The sequence below is a fragment of the Aphis gossypii genome, chromosome 3, assembly GCF_020184175.1.
Source record: "Aphis gossypii isolate Hap1 chromosome 3, ASM2018417v2, whole genome shotgun sequence".
NCBI lineage: Eukaryota > Metazoa > Arthropoda > Insecta > Hemiptera > Aphididae > Aphis > Aphis gossypii.
This window is the reverse complement of record NC_065532.1, coordinates 48,445,930-48,463,095: the sequence shown is the minus strand read 5'-3', so window position 1 is coordinate 48,463,095 and position 17,166 is coordinate 48,445,930. Positions and strand designations below refer to the sequence as shown.

Here is a 17,166-nt window from a genome sequence, read left to right as displayed (position 1 = left end):
GTCAATACCCTAGAACAATAATACAAAAGTTTATTTTGTACAATTCAAAACACTAGAATTTAATTTTTCCATGAATTTTAGTGTTCTTTCCAAGTCTTTAGATATCATGCGCAGTGTTTTCAGGGCAGCTGACAAGCCTACAACTGGCTGATAATAAAGAAACAAATTATAATGCTATCAAACTATCAAAGACTATAGTTCGAGCAAATACTGTGGCTACTACATCGTCACCGAATAGTCGCAACGTTACCTACCGACATTTTCCCTATAACCGGCAGCATACGCAGTGTTCACGTATTATCACCACTTTTCGTACGAACGTCGTCACGCGTTTTGTTCCCCCGTCTCGAGTTATTCTTCCCGTTGTCACCGTACGTATTTTTATAAAATATTTTTATTTTCTGAATGAATATTTATTTTTTGTTATTTTAATTCAAATAAATAACTACGCCTTTTTGGGCACACATAATTGCATTCTTTTTTTTTATTGCAACTTCCCGAACATTTTGGTCCCTTGACGATTTATCGTCGTCACGTATACACCAAAATACTATAGATAATTTTGTAGTATTTGGTTTAAGCTATTATCAGTGTAAGTCGGGGAAATCGTCAATTCGCCTGACCGATAAAATACTATCATAACACTACAATTTTATGTGATTTATTTGGTACAACGTACAAATCTTGTTTCTTCAGGAGCGAGAACATTCAACATACTAAACCTTGGTAAGTTATAATTGCTCATTACTTTCGTCATTATACCTACTCCCTATATATACGTGTGTAAACTCGTAATAATCCCGCAGTGTTATACATTTTAGTTTTTACAGTAATAAAGAGTTTTATCATTTTATAACAATATTTTTTGAACAATAAATAGATAATTATCTACTAAAGCTTTATTACTCTGTTGTTACTTGTTTTAATAAATAGTCAATTTTATGTATTATCATATTTAGTACATACCTACATATATATAGTTCCTAATGACAGTTAAAACTTAAAAGTTAAACTAAATTTAAATAAATATCTAATTATTCCAAACAAGTTGTTATAGATGTATTAAAGTCATCGTAGTTAGTGCCATTGCATTTTTGTCAACTGGTTGTTATTGTCTTAAAACGCTTGCATTAGTTTTAAATTGACAACAGCAAAAGTAATTTCAATAATTTTGTACATTTATCTATTTACACTTAAAAGGTATTAATATTATAAAATATAAGTATAATGTAATTATATGATCAATTTTCTTAAATGGGTCTAAGACAAAAGATTATTGAAGTGTATGGTAGCAAATTAGAATAAAGAAAAACATTTAATTACTCAAAAGCCATTGTACATATTTTCATCCTATCTAAAACTTCAAATTTGAAATTGGCTTTTTTTTATTACATTTCAATATGTATTCTTCATGTATTTATACGTAATTTTTATTTCACCCATCAATTTTAATTAAAACTTATAGGATATGATCTATTTTCTTCAATCAGTTTTTAAGGCAAAAGTTTATTGAAATACAATATGTATGGTAACTAGTAAGTTAGAATAAAGCAAAATGTTTAATTAGCCTAAAAGCCATTGAACATTTGTACCTATCATTTTTATTTTAAAAAAAGTGGTACAATTCGAAAAATTTCAGCACCTAAATATTTAAATTTTTTAATATATTTGACATTATTTTACTTAATCCTGAGCATTAATTCATGAGAAATAATTTCAAAAAATTCAACAATTTACCTAATAAATATTTTCATATGTGGTTTTTTGTTGGTTTTTGTTAATAAAATTATAAACATTATTACTCTTGAAAAGTCTATACTTTATAAAGTAATTTATACAAAAACCACCAACTTGAGCTTAAAATAATAATGTCTTATCATTATTTTCTACTAATTTGTTTAAACATTGACCTCACTTTATATTCTAATAAGTAATAACTAATAAATATAGTAATTATTAATTTATTCGATTATTAACCTCTGGTATGAACCAAAATTCTGCAAATTAAATAGATCAACAATGTTCAATTTAAATGTTTTGCCAGTGTTGTATACAATTGGTAACTATAGTGATATAATTTTTTGAAGACTTGTAGTTATATTTTATAAAGTTGTTCATACAGAATCAACTTTTTTTAAACTGATTTAAGTTATTAAACATTATTTTAAGTAATTTGACAAATGTAACTAATGTTTACATTTAATACTACAATAAATATACAGAAAAAATAATTTATTTTACTATACATATCTTGATAGGTCATTTATTTTGTACTAAAATGTACTAAATGACAACAATAATTTGTCTTAGTATCAAAATTGTACATATTTTAAATATCTTTACATTCATTACAAATAAACTATAAGTCTTAAAATTGATACTCACTTATTTTAATATACTCTGAACAAATTATGATAATTTTTTACTGATGCAATTAACGTATTTAAAATACTTACAAATTATGTTTGATACCATGATTAAGACTTCGATGTTGTTATAATTAAATTAAAATCTCTTACTATAGTATTTATAATAATATAAAATTTTAAATTTAGTATACATGTATGTATAAAACTACACATTGCTACTTTTATTTTGCATATTTTACATTTTTCTCATTAGAGAAAAAAATGTCATATAAATGTGGTTTAAAAATTATAATTCTTTTAGGTATATGTATATTATGTAATATTTTTTATCAATGTCGTGTAAATATTGTATGACTTCCATGTGATTCGCTCTGCACTCCATGTTACATATGATTTATGTACAGAGCAAGGTGGATCCACCTTGGTACAGAGCTAGAGAGCGTAGATAATAAAAGAGTGGTCAACCAGCTGAATGTTTTCTATTATTTGGCACCATTTTTTGTCCAAAATGTTCCAATTCGTGGTTCAAATCATAGAGACATAATAGAATTCTATTATGTCTATGGTTCAATTAGTCTATTGATTACCTATCATAGATATATAAATACAAGTAATGTTTGGACGAAAAATGGCTGCTATAGTGGTATCACACCAGTAGGCCACTCTCTTATTATATAGGCTCTCCATATAGAGCTATCGATATTTTTATGATTTTTTTTATGGCATTGCTATCGAAGTAATAGGTATAACTATTCAAAAAATTGAAAATACAAATAATAAATATGTTTTTAAATAAACTCAGTCGAAATTTTCTTGTTGTAGTGTGCAATATTATGTATGTATTTACTCATTCTTTTATTTCTCTGTTTTTTAAAGCTTTTAAGCTCCCAAGTCTAGCTGTACCTAACCATTAGTCTTTAAGAAATTTTAATTAATGTAACAACATCCAAGCCCTAGTTATTATGATTTAATATTGGATTGTTTATATTTTTATGTTGTGAAAAGGTAATGTTCTTTCAAAATTTATATGATTGTATATATATCATTTAGCATTACGCTGAACCCAATATAATATGTAACCTATACAGTATTGTATGATTTTTGTTTTTAATTTAATTTAATATAAATAATAAATTAATAAATAGTATGTACAATTATTGAGAAGATAAAAACCATTTGAATAAATGCGTTGGTTATTAATACCTAGTTCAATTATATAATTTACATAATATTGTAGTATTATTATTATACTTTTTTTAAATAAATTATTAGTATCAATTATTGATACAATCATGAGATTTGACCTATAATATAAAATTAATTTGAGATACAAAAGACAGTCTTTATTACTACAGTCGATTCTCGATAACTCGAAAACCTTGATAACTCGGATTTCTTTTTGTCCCTATGGTATTCTTATACATTCAATGCAATATTTGTAACTCGAAAAATACACAAGTCGAATTAATTTTTACCTCTCTTGAAATACAAGTTATCGAGACTCGACTGTATAATAAATTGAAAGTTACAACCTTAATAATCTGTATATTATCTCTAAGATTATAAATTTTGTACATGTACAACAATGTATCAGTGTTTAAACAAAGCACAAAAGTACCTAAATACATTTTTTAATTATTAATGCATAATTATGAGTGAAGCATCAAAGTTCATTAAAAATTTAATCCTATAGGTATGAATCATATTTCAAAAATATAGATTCCCATTTGAATATCAAAAGTTATCCCTCGAATTTGCTCACTGCTGTCACATGAAATTTGTACACTCTGTAAATTTTTAAATTATTAAATTTAAAAGTTTTGTATACATTATTAGATAATTTTTTTAATTGTTTCTAATTCATCATCTAAATTTTAAAACACTTAATTGAAACTCATGTTATCCATAAAGAATGCATTATTGTAAAATAAATGTTTTTATCTCCCCCTGGCCCCTGTCTAATATTATGTCAAAGAAATTTTATAAATATTATAAATACTTGTTTCCTTCTTCATTTAAATATCAGTTTATGATGTGTATTTATTAATTTTGACTTCTTTTTATAATCGTTTTAAATCCTATGTGTACTGAATAGGTAAATCTAAAATATCATAGACAAACATAATAACACACATTAACTCAAAATACAAGTAGGTACACCGATGTGACACGCTAAGTCAAAATATCGTATTCAAGTACACACTCATATAAATCCATAATATCGTATACTCAATACTCATTCTCAATACGCACACGTAAAAGTAACACAGTAACATAGTTACACAGAAATACAAAATATCGTCTTCAATCTCACATTCAAATTCAAAAATTCGTGTTCATGAAAATTGTGCACCGGATATTAATGAGTAGGTACCCGAATAAAGTCGCACAGTCACACTCACATATTATGAAATTAAATCGTGTTAAAGTTGAGGTATCAAATCACTCATATACTCACGTAAATTCTAAAATCAGAGTACACAATCTCGAAAAAATTGTAACGATTTACTAGTGGGGTACCATTTTATCGAATGCAGTAGTGTACCGGTGTCGATGGTGAGAGGTGTTAACTCCCCCCGTTAGTAAAACATGAATAATGATTTTTTTTATGGAATATTAAATTTAATATAGGTTATATAACATTAATAACATTTTTTATGTATATATATATATATAAATGGTAACACTCTTCTTCCCCATTAACGAATTAGCGTGTATAGTGTATATTATTAACTGAGTTACATGTATACACTATACACTATAGACACACAATAATAGAATTTAAATTATTTAATCGTCAAACATTTTATGGTACAGAATATATTATCGATATTTATGCTATCATTTTTAACATTGACAATTTTTTCTTTCTTTTTTTACAGAACGTGGAAGCATAACATCTCTTTTCTCCACGTGAATTGTTTATTAAAAAACATCCACGATGACGTCAAATGATCAAAGAATTTCCGCTGTACCTAGTCTAATAAAGTGGTCTTACCGTGCCTGTAACAAAGTTCAGCGTGACATGTATGACGGGATGGACGTTCCGGTCGTCGACTTGAGGGATTTCTGCGAACTGCGTTTCCAATTCATAAAATTTAATGCGAATTTGGATAATGACCCATCTTTCATTGAGCATGACATCATGCTAGAAATGATAAAAGACAATGCCCTGATATACGGACACGTCGGTTGTCTGTGTTTCGCTTGGGAGCTTAGCGGTCCTTGGTTCGAACCGGATTGGTGTAAAGGGACATCGTGCAATCGGGCCGCGAGAAGAGGACACCTGGTATGTTTGAAGTATTTACATGAAGTGGGATGTCGCTGGGACTCAGAAACGTGTGTACAGGTCGCAGAGGGCGGACACTTGGATTGTCTAATGTATGCACACGAAAATGGATGTCCATGGAATTGTCGAACGACAACGTCAGCTGCCGTTAATGAACGTCTAGAGTCTAGACTGTTTGAGATATGCAATTAATAATGGATTGTATTAGAATGATGTAACGACAGAAATAGCTAACAAACATTCGGACATCTGGACTGTTCCTCACCGTAGACTTATACTATCATTATATCATTATTGTATTAATGAAGATACTAGAGTGTAAAATTAATTTTGGTTCAACTTGTAATGGATTTAATGAAAAAATTAAGAATAATATATAGGAAAACAATTTATAACAAAAAAATAATAAAAAGTAACTTTGATTTATAATAATAAAAATCAGTTTAATAACATGGTAAAAATTATATCTTAACAGAACACAACACCACCGATGAATGGGATGACAAACAGTAAAATTAATAAAATAATAATTAATAATATTTTAGGTTAGATTACAGTGCCTACAATTATATTTGTATTTAGCTCAGGGGCGGATCCAAACTAAGATAACGGAAGGGGTGATTTTTAACGGACACAAAGGATTTTGATAAAATTAAAAATATTAATTTTTATATAGGTCGGTTATTTATTTAAATAAAAAAAATCTTAAAAAAAAAATACGTTACGTATTATTAATATTGGTTACGAATATCTTAAATCGTAATAGTAGTATATCACTAAATAATAAATATAACTGAGAACATAGTACCAGCATAAGTTTGGTATAAAAAAAAAAATTAAAATTTCCCTATTTACCCATAAAGTAATTACGTTAAAAACTAAAGTTTGTTAGGTGAACGGGGGGGGGGGTCGCCCCATTCGCCCCTTCTGGATACACCCCTGATTTAAGTACTAATCATTAATAAATGTAAATGTAGAAAATGTAGTTTATGTAAATAAGTTGATGTAATATTTTTAGGCAAAAATACTATTCGGACATTTGATGCGCTCCTATATAATATTATGTTTTTCAATAATATGATGTCCCAGTTTGGTGATAATAAAATAACACTACCGTATATATTTGTAAAGTGTTTAATAACCTCATTATTGATATCATATTATCGCTCTCCTATCAATACCAATTAATCTAATGACCATTTCCAAACTTATTGAACACTAGCTATTTATATAAAATTTATAACAAAATGAAAAAAATATAAACATTGAAATACACACCAACAATGCATTATTAATTTATTGAGTTTATTTTTATTCGTACAATATTACGTGTAAAATAGCATAGGTATACACAATCATTAAGATATAAATATTAAAACGTCTTACGAACGAGGTTACAATAAGATGTAGGGCAAGTAAGTAAATACGAATACTAATATTTAAAATCTATTTATAAATATATGTATACAAACAGAGAGATATATTTTAATTAAAAATTTGAACGGCACAAACAAGAAAACTATACCTATGCAGCTGTAGTACTGTGGTCAGCCATGTAAATAGCAGGTGGGAACCAATATATAATATTGCGCACTATCATTATTTATTCTTTTTGCTTGTTGATACTTTTGAAGCGGCGGACTTTGTTTTACCACCGAATATTCTCTTCAGCAGGTACGACCAAAATTTGATATTGATATACGAAATTACGGCAAACGCGACCGCCGCGGCCGCGATCACGTCCAACATGTAATATTGAAACCAGTAGACTTGGTTTGCGGTTGTACGTAGGTGGGGCGCACCTTTGTGCCGGATGACGAACTCGATCCAAAATACAGCTTTGTCCATGATGGGCGTGGGATTGTCATACATTATTGAAGATGCCTTGGCGGCCGCCTCGCCGAACCTGTAACCGAATCATTCGTCCCATTAAAACACAGAATAATATTAAAAACAAATTCTATGGTTAAAGTATAGATAGGTACCGCAGGTATAATAATATTTACTAAAAGTATAGTGACAAAATACTATACTACAATAAAAGTCGTTTTAGACATTTGTACCTATACCATATGGCATATACTATAGGGGTACATATAGCTATAATTGCTGTACGCTTTACTTACTACTTCAGTTAAATTAGGAACAATAATAAAGCGAAACCATAGATAGTAAATGGTCAATAAAATTGTTATATACGTATTGTGCAAGATATGTAAAATTAATTATTATGAGTTACATTTTTATTGCAAATCGCATTAGGTATACTTATTTTAAGCAATTTCGGGATTTATATGAATAAACGACAAAACGACGAACGACGTGGGGAACTGTATGATGGTATGTCGATAACTGACTGAAATAGCACGAGGGCCAAGAGATTATAGGTACTAGGACACTAGGTAAACACAAACGTTTATCGTAAGTAATCCATTATTCCTCTTATCTTTATATCGGTTATTATTTAATGCCAACAAAATTATTTATTTATTTTTTTTTTTTTTTAAAAAAGAAAAGATTTTTGCTTTAATATGCAATAGTGCAATACACTTCAAATTTTGTGAAAATATACAATAAGTAACCATTAAATATACAGGATGTTAAGTAGGTAAGGTTAGGTATTATTTATTTTGGTTTTTAAATTTAGATATATTATAAAATTTCACATAAAAAAAATTAATTTCATTCAATGTTATATTATTATATCAATTTCCTTGATATAAATTCCACAAGAACAATTACACCTCATGCATCTATGCATAGGGAACCTAACATAGGGAGGGGAATGCTTTATAAGTTATGTATATTGTTATGGAACTATTTAGTAATTATCTACCTACTTTAAATTTAAAAATAATCATATAATTTTTTTTTGTCTTTGTGGTTTTAGTATATTTGAAGCTTGAAACAATGTTATATTTTTTCTTTTATTTTCATTAGCATACCTATCCTGTGTTACAGGCTGGTATAAATTTTTAATTAAAAAAATATTAATTATTATTCAATAATTCATTAATGGACAGTCAAAGTTCTTACAATAATTCTAATAAATTTGGAACATGGAACAATATTGGAAGGTGATTTCTATTTTAAAAATTGTTTGTTACGATTAAAAATACGTTTTGAAATATTTTTATCATTTCATTATATTTCATCTCTTCTTTATAACATCCATTTACGATTTCTGGTACGTGGTTATTTACAATATCGGCTAGGTAAATCAACAAAAATATACTAATTTTGACTGGCAAATGGCGGATAAGATAAGTAGAAACATTTCAAAAATTATGAACTTTTGAATTCGTGTTACATTTAATTGAGATTGATACGTGGCGTTTAAAGACTATTATTTCAATTCCATAGTGTGAAAATTTAAAAATTTTAAATGTTCACACCAAATGTATAAAAGTTCTGGAACGATAGATTCACCTGATGGAACTCAAGTAAACGTAAATACGAAATATTAAATTCAAATACATTTTGAATCGGTTTCTGGCTTGCCGAGTGCCGCCATGCGTGGTATACAACGCGTCCTAAGCGTGCGGTATCCTTGGTATGCTACTATGCTGGCGGTATAATAGAAACAAACTAACCTAACTGTAGCGTCGTCTCCGTTAATTTACAGTTTACACACTTCAAACAGCATGTCATTCGGGACGCTGTTCGAGTCTTTTAATATCAATTTCTATGCATTTTAAAATAATTTTACAACTAACTTTAATATTTGTTCTATGTGTATCACAATATTTAGCTAGCTCGGATTGCACTTGCTCACTTTCTACGTATCAACAATTTAAGTACAACTATGTTATAAATTGGGCTTATATTAAGAATTTAAATACAGGTAATTAATTATATTTTAAATTCGCACAAAACATTTTTAACTATATTTTTTATAATTAAGTAAGACAAAAAGTTTAGTTTTGTATTGAAAATATATTATTTATAGTAGTTATACTTGATACTAATATTAAAGTAGAGTATAAAGCTCCATTCACAAGGTTGATGAAATAATATATTTTATATTAAGTTTAAAAAAATATATGACTGAATGTTAATTAATAATTCATGATAAAATAAAATTGGTAGCATGAACATTCTCTTTTAGTAAGACATGTATAATGTGTATGTTAACTGTTAAGTATTACAAATAGTAAATTCTCACATTTAATTTAAAATATAAAAAAAAAATTCTAACCTTTAACTTATATATCAAAGCTAACCACATACAATTGATTTTACTGAACCTAAATTTGTTATGCCATGTGTATGTAAGATGGACAAGACTGTCCACAACATAACTGTGTTTGCGGTGTCTTCTTAATACATATTTTGTATTATGTTAGTCTATTAGGTACGATCAACTTGTTCAAATATCCTATTATTAGTATCATATTCAACTCCTCATTCTGACTTCATTCTTCTAATAAAACAATACACCTCCAACGTGTGGCTCTATTTCTATAACAACCTACCTGCAGGCCTCGTCTCAAGATGTAGAAATATTACTCCCAATATCCCTATAAAAGCTTGGTTTAATAATTTACACTTACATAGGCCATATTATTATATTGTTCACTTTAATCAGTTGCGCATATGACACCATCTTCTACCCAGCCACTCATTCAGTTTTGGCTTAAATGATTCTTCGTTCAGTACACTTCATTTAAACGAATGTATCTGTGACATATTCCATATTTTATTTAACTGCCCTGGTCCACAGGGCAAACGCCCAATTATAATATTTACTTAATTCCTTACACAAAATCCACAACTGCCATTAAAATTGTTATTTCTTTTATATTGGATGCTTAATTAAATAATTTTACATTGTAGTGTATTATGTATTATTATAAATAATTAGTAATTGTTGAGCTGTCATAGTTGTATCGTATGCATAGATATTGTGTATTTTCTTTAAAATAAACTAAGTAATAAGTATTTATATAAAATATTATATTATAATACCATACAGCTTACTAGGTGTATAGCACTATACTGTCACCGTTATCCCACAATACACGATACCAATAATATAATAATAATTAATAAAATCAATATCGACATTGACAATTTACAATTCCCAATTTTATACTTTTAAAATGTTGATAGATTCTTCATATTAATACTTTCTGATACATTTTGTTGTTATATATTAAATATTTATATTATTTTACCAGTCTGATTATTATTATTACACTTATTACTACAACAGTCTGATTATTATTATTATACTTATTACTACAACAGTCTGTTTATTATTATTATTATACTTTAAAATAAATATACAATCCACTATTTAATTTTTTTTATTATCTTTTATAATAATTTACCTTTACATAATATGAAACAGGCAAGCTTGCTATAGTTACAAGCCCCTGCGGTCATAACACTGTCCAATTTATTATCCATGTTGAAATGTAAATGGCTTACGCTTACCCGCGCTTTATGCACTAAGTTTAAAAGTAGATCGCGTAGACTAAATATTTCTTTGAAACCAGTATCTTATTCATAATATTTTTTAATATTAATTTTAACGTTTACAAAATTGGATTATGTCATAAGGCAACTGTCGTGATAGTGTGATACTGATAATATTGATAATAATTGTGCAGATAAGAGGCGCTGTCTCTAGACGCTCGTATGTACTATGTAGGCAATCTGTTAATAAATAATATGTTAAGTGTACTGTGTAGTATGTTGTGTGTTTTGTACCAACTATCATGTTGTATTGTCTTATGTTATCGTTTTCATGTGCACGCAACGGTACGTTCCACAGTTGCAGCCGTTGTCGGCGCCTCGACGGAGTCTTATCAAGCTTTCGCGTGCGACCGGCCAGCAGCAGCTGTGGAATCATTATCAGTGTTTTCTCATATTCGGTTATGTTCAAAACTAAGTTGTTTTTCGATTAGTCTTGATTTCAGTGTCACAAAGTTCTAAGTTATTCTATTGTTTATTGTTTAGTGTGGTGAAGCTGAAAGAAAGTTTATTTAGTTGTTTCGTTTGCTCGTTCGTTACATTGTTAATTCAACTACTTGACTTTTTTTCACTGTCCAGTCAGCATTTTTTTGTTACACATAATTTTTCATGTAATGTTTGCAGTCGTCCCAAACCAAGTTGTTGTGAATTTGTGATTTAATCTAAGAAGGTTGGTGGTTTATATTGTTATTGGCAATTATCATTTTTAACTTCAGACTCCTTTTAATTTAAAATATAAATAAAATATATAAATTTATACAACTATTATTTACCAATTTAAACTGAAAATATATAATAAATAAATTTAATTAAGGCAATATTATCAGAGGTTAAATATGTGTTGTTGGTTCTAGATTTTAGGGTTAAATGTCCTTAATTATTCCTATGATTTTTGGCTATGAATATTAGTTTATAATGAATAATGATTATCAATTATTTCTTATTGTATTATTAATAGTTGGTTACCTAGTATTAATATTAGTGCTAGGCCATGTATAAATATAGCTACAATAATGAAATAATTGCATGAAAAACAATATTTTAGATTCACTCAAGTTCCTACAAGCGTCAATCACTTGTTTGTTACTTATCAGCGGTCATTCAAATTAAAACAGAAAGTACGAATGCACACCCTAAACCTTTCATTATTACTAACATAAAACATATTTAATATAAATGATTTGTGTTTATAGAAAGTGAAAAATAAAACGAAAATATAATTTAATATGGAATCAAGAACAACATCAATTGATTCCACAATAAATTCCAAGTAAGCAAATACATTATTAGTGTAAAATTACAAATTATAAATTTACACTAGTTTTGTTTTTAAAGAACTTTATTTTCTAACACTTAGTATTCCTATAATTTATAATTCATGAATTGTTTAGTGTGTACATTATATGTTATTTAACTGTAGTTACCTATCTAATAATAAATAATTTGTTTTTTTATTTGCAATTTATTTTAGATATGATTATATATTAAACAGTCCTAGACAATTAATAATTCCACTAACTAGATGTGATCATCTGCTCAATCGACCATCTGATATAGTACTTAAACAGGAATATATTCCGACTGCTAAAGATTATAATGATTATCAACCATTACAAATCGGGTAAGAATTGTATATGTATCATAATATAATAAGGAACTTAATAATACTATACGAGATTGATTTTGATAACATTTAAAAATAAATTATTTATTTTGTAATTGATAAAATATAATATAACTCTTAATAAATAAAAAAATCATAATATTAAAATATGCATTACTATATTTATCAATGTTTTTTTATAAATACAATAATTTACAAATTTGTTAGATGCTTAATCAGATAAAAATATTTTACTCGATAACTATTTTTGTGGGGTTCTTAATTCGTTCACTCCTGCAGTGAGGAAGTATAAATTTTTTAAGATTTTTGTCCCTCCTAGCTTTATAAATGTTGAGTTGATGTTATTGTCATTAGGTATATTATAATTTTTGAATGTGTTCAGATAAAATATTGATCTTGTAATCCTTCATTATTAAAGAACGTTCTTTAAAACTGATTTTATTGAAATGCATTTTTTATAAAATAATCTTAGGTTTTTAGAAGTTTTAATGCTTATAATTAATTTTACTTATTGAACCTATCGTGATAATAATAGATAAGTTAAAAATAATAAAGCTGAGCCAGTGTATTAGAAAAAATAGTATACATGAATATTATAATTATTTATGTTTTAAAAAAATATAAAAATAAAACGATGTTATTTTATAGGACTGGATGTGAAACCACCATAGAAAAAGTGAACATTAATGGGACTGAAATTAAAATCGAAAAAGATTATATCGACGGTTGTGTATTTGAAAGTATAGTTTCTCAAAGTCATTCAGATGAAAGCTCTAATAAATCTAAGAAATGTGAAATTTGTAATAAAATGTTTACTAGAAGCAGATATTTGAAAATTCACATGAGGATTCATACTGGAGAAAAACCTTTTAAATGTGATTTATGCGATGTATCATTTAAATTAAATCACCATTTGAAAAGACATATTATGATAATTCATAAGAGTAAAAGAGAAAAGCCATTCGTTAGTGGCATTTGTAATAAGTCTTATGATAATAGTTCATTATTGAAAAAACATAAATTGTTTCATACAGATAAAAGTCCTCACAAATGTGATGTATGTAACAAAGCATTTTTTAGCTCTTCAAATTTGAAGAAGCATAAAATGATACATACAGGAGAAAAACCGTTTGAATGTAAATTATGTGATAAAGTATTTTCTCATGCACATTGTTTAGAAATTCATACAAACACACATACGGGTAAAAAACCTTACAAATGTGATGTTTGTAATAAAATGTTAACTAGAAAAGAATATTTGAAAGTTCATATGAGGCTCCATACTGGAGAATCCCCTTTTATTTGTGCTAACTGCAATCAATCATTTCGTAGTAAGGCACTATTGAAAAGTCATATTATTAATTACCATCTAGGAGAAAAATACAAGTGTAAAATTTGTTTGAAAAATTTTGCTAGTAGTTCAAGGATCAAAATTCATATGCAAAGTCATATCGGTGAAGAGAAATATAAATGTGATGTATGTAACAAAGCATTTTTTGATTCTTTAAGTTTGAATAATCATAAAATGACACATACAGAAGAAAAACGTTTTAAGTGTGATGTTTGTAATAAGATGTTTACTAGAAACGGATATTTAATAGTTCATATGAGGATCCATACTGGAGAATCTCCTTTTATGTGTGATATCTGTAATCAATCATTTCATCGTAAACCACTTTTGAAAAGTCATATTATTAAACACCATACAGGAGAAAAATCTTACAAGTGTAAAATTTGTTTGAATAAATTTTCCACTAGTTCAAGTATCAATGTTCATATGAGAATTCATAATGGAGAATTCCCTTTTACTTGTGATATCTGTAATAAATTATTTCGTCAAAAAGATCTATTGAAAAAACATATTATTAAACACCATATAGGAGAAAAATCTTAGAAGTGAAATTAAAATTTGTTTGAAGAAATTGGTTTGTAGCTCAAGTGTCAACATTTATAAAAGAAGTCATACCAGTGAAGAAACATAATAATGTGATATATGTAATAAAATATTTCATCATAAAAGAAATTTTGATAATCACATGAACAAGCACTATGACTCATACTGGGTTGAAACTTCATAAATGTAATATCTGTAATAAAGCCTTTAATATAAAATTAAGACTGATTAACCATATGAGAATTCATACTAGTGATTAAATAAATAAGAAGAACTACTGAAGTAATATAAATGTACTTTCTTGTAAAAAAATTATATTATTTATTTGTGACTTAACTTTTTATAAGATTTATTTAAACATTTATCTATATATTATTTTCTGGAGCCTATTTTATACTTAACTAATTTAACATTATACAATTAAATTGATGAAATTTTTAGTAAGATGAATTAAATGTATAATAGAATGTTAAATAAATATTAATACTTGTCGGTAATTTTACCTTCACCTACTCATTTATAATATACTATGAATTTGTTAATCTAACCTAACCTGCCGGATAATGGTAAGTATAGCATTGCAATTGCATACTGATGTAATTTACAACATTTTTGTAAATAATATCTAAAGTATTATGTACTGACCACAGATATATAAAAATACTAGATAGACAACTCCCTATTCCTACAATGTAAAAATTATGAAGCCTACAAAATGGCGGAAATTCTCTTATCTAAGAGGTGAATGTTTACAAAATATATATTATGATAAAGTGATAAACCGTAATAATGTTATGGCGGGAAACAAAACTATTAAAAATGTATTAATAATATATAATTATAATAAATATAATTATTATCTTAAATTCTATTATTATTTTAGTTAATTAATAATATTATTTATTATAATAAACGAGAAATACAATGCAGATAAACATGTTTAATAAAAAAGTTTAAAGCTTATCCAATACACACATGCTTGAATTTGGTTGATCTGAGTTCATTTAATAAATTAACTAAATATAAAAATAAACGTTTATGTTTTAAGTCATACTACTACATAATAATGTAAACAAAGAGAAAGAACAAATAATTTAATTTAATATAAAAGAAAATAAACTAGGTGAAGGCTGGAATTTACTTGTATTAACTCTAAACATAGGGTGTAATTAAATCTGCAACTCATACGTTTGACTAAAAGTTAAAATCTTACACTCATGATTCATTAAATTAGTAAAATTCAATTTGCTTTTATTAAGAATGATTTTGATTAATTAATTTTTAGTTGTTACCCATGCCAAAATACAAATATTATAACCTATATGAATAAATCAATTATGCAAGACCAAAATAAATAATTATAATTATAATACCTAACATATTAAGGATAATATATGATATATGATATATAGATTGCTATATTATACACATTTTTATTATCATACCAATCTTTTAAAATATGATGCACAATGATTAGCTTTCTTAAACAAGTAGGCATCTAATTAATAAATTTTAGTTTTTTATAGTCATGTGCCATAAGTAGTATTCTTTTTACAAAATGGTTTATTTTTACTGTGTTTGGCAGTGCAACAGAAAAAGAGTTGCAAATAATGGTATCCATTTTTTTTCGTAAGTATCATTTTGAAAATTGTTTAAATAGAATGTATAGGTACATTATCTTTTGATTTTTAGTTTTCCTTTCTAAATAAAGAAATAACAAAAAAGTGGATAGATGCAATATAAATAAAATGATTTGTTCCTACAAAATATAGCAGAGTATGCAGTAAACATTTCACTCACTCAGATTTTAAAAATATTAATGGGCAAAGTTTACACTTAAAAACTGATGCAGTTCCATCAGTTTTTTCTTCTAAAAATTGTTTGAATTGCAAAAAATGTTTAATGTATACATAAACATTAAAATATATTTACTTCATTATATCTTACTTTGAACAATATAAACACATAAGAAAATAGTATTTCAAAAAGTAGGTAGGTACTTATTAATAATTTATATAACTGTTTAATGAGTCTAAAGTTAATAATATGAGTTATAAAAATTAAAAATCATGATCTTAGAATGTCTATTGTCTAATATTCATATGATAAATATTAAATTGATAACAATGATATTCTGTATCAATGTTGTGAATATGTAAACATTTACCTCTTAGATAAGAGAATTTCGGCCATTTTGTGGGCTTCAAAATCATTTTCAAGTCGGCTATCTAGTATTTTTATATATCTGTGGTACTGACACATATTTAAGATAACAAACAGGCGTAGATCTGAGCGGTAGGTATGGGGCTTTAGCCCGTCCCTCTTTGGCTGTATTTTAAGTTATATCAAATGATAAATATAAATAAAAATAAATATTAATAACAAATTCTTTATTTATTACTTTTTGATAATAATGTGATTTCTAGATCCGCGCCTGATATCAAGACTATACATAGAGAGTATGTTAAAATAAGTGAACTACAAGATATTAGGTATGTATGGTAAACTAAAT

The 17,166-nt window shown here is 26.9% G+C and overlaps 2 protein-coding genes and 1 long non-coding RNA gene across 3 annotated transcripts in view; 2 read left to right on the top strand and 1 right to left on the bottom strand.

Moving 5' to 3' along the window:
- Positions 1 to 123: 123 nt before the first annotated feature.
- On the top strand, positions 124 to 6,778 carry LOC126550628 (uncharacterized). The gene is made up of 2 exons (XR_007604705.1): positions 124 to 726; positions 5,252 to 6,778. It is a non-coding gene; the product is annotated as an uncharacterized LOC126550628 (long non-coding RNA).
- A 151-nt stretch (positions 6,779 to 6,929) lies between these two features.
- The window catches only part of LOC114122849 (UDP-glycosyltransferase UGT5), a 30,010-nt gene continuing 19,773 nt past the window's right edge, over positions 6,930 to 17,166 (bottom strand). The window contains exon 6 of the mRNA XM_027985622.2: positions 6,930 to 7,564. Coding sequence (XP_027841423.2) covers positions 7,258 to 7,564 — 307 coding nt within the window. The 3' untranslated portion in view covers positions 6,930 to 7,257. The remainder of the gene's footprint in view (positions 7,565 to 17,166) is intronic.
- On the top strand, positions 11,570 to 14,990 carry LOC114122850 (zinc finger protein OZF-like). Its single transcript, XM_027985623.2, has 5 exons — positions 11,570 to 11,806; positions 12,182 to 12,254; positions 12,330 to 12,406; positions 12,608 to 12,757; positions 13,409 to 14,990. Exons 3-5 carry the CDS (start codon positions 12,363 to 12,365, stop codon positions 14,652 to 14,654), a joined length of 1,440 nt encoding a protein of 479 aa, XP_027841424.1. The 5' UTR covers positions 11,570 to 11,806; positions 12,182 to 12,254; positions 12,330 to 12,362; the 3' UTR covers positions 14,655 to 14,990.

What these genes read in the sequence shown, in the direction of transcription:
- LOC114122850 (XM_027985623.2), top strand. Translation starts at nt 12,363, where the DNA reads ATGGAATCAAGAACAACATCAATTGATTCCACAATAAATTCCAA. An exon ending in GATTCCACAATAAATTCCAA is followed by an intron (nt 12,407 to 12,607) that starts GTAAGCAAATAC and finishes AATTTATTTTAG; the next exon opens with ATATGATTATATATTAAACA. An exon ending in TATCAACCATTACAAATCGG is followed by an intron (nt 12,758 to 13,408) that starts GTAAGAATTGTA and finishes GTTATTTTATAG; the next exon opens with GACTGGATGTGAAACCACCA.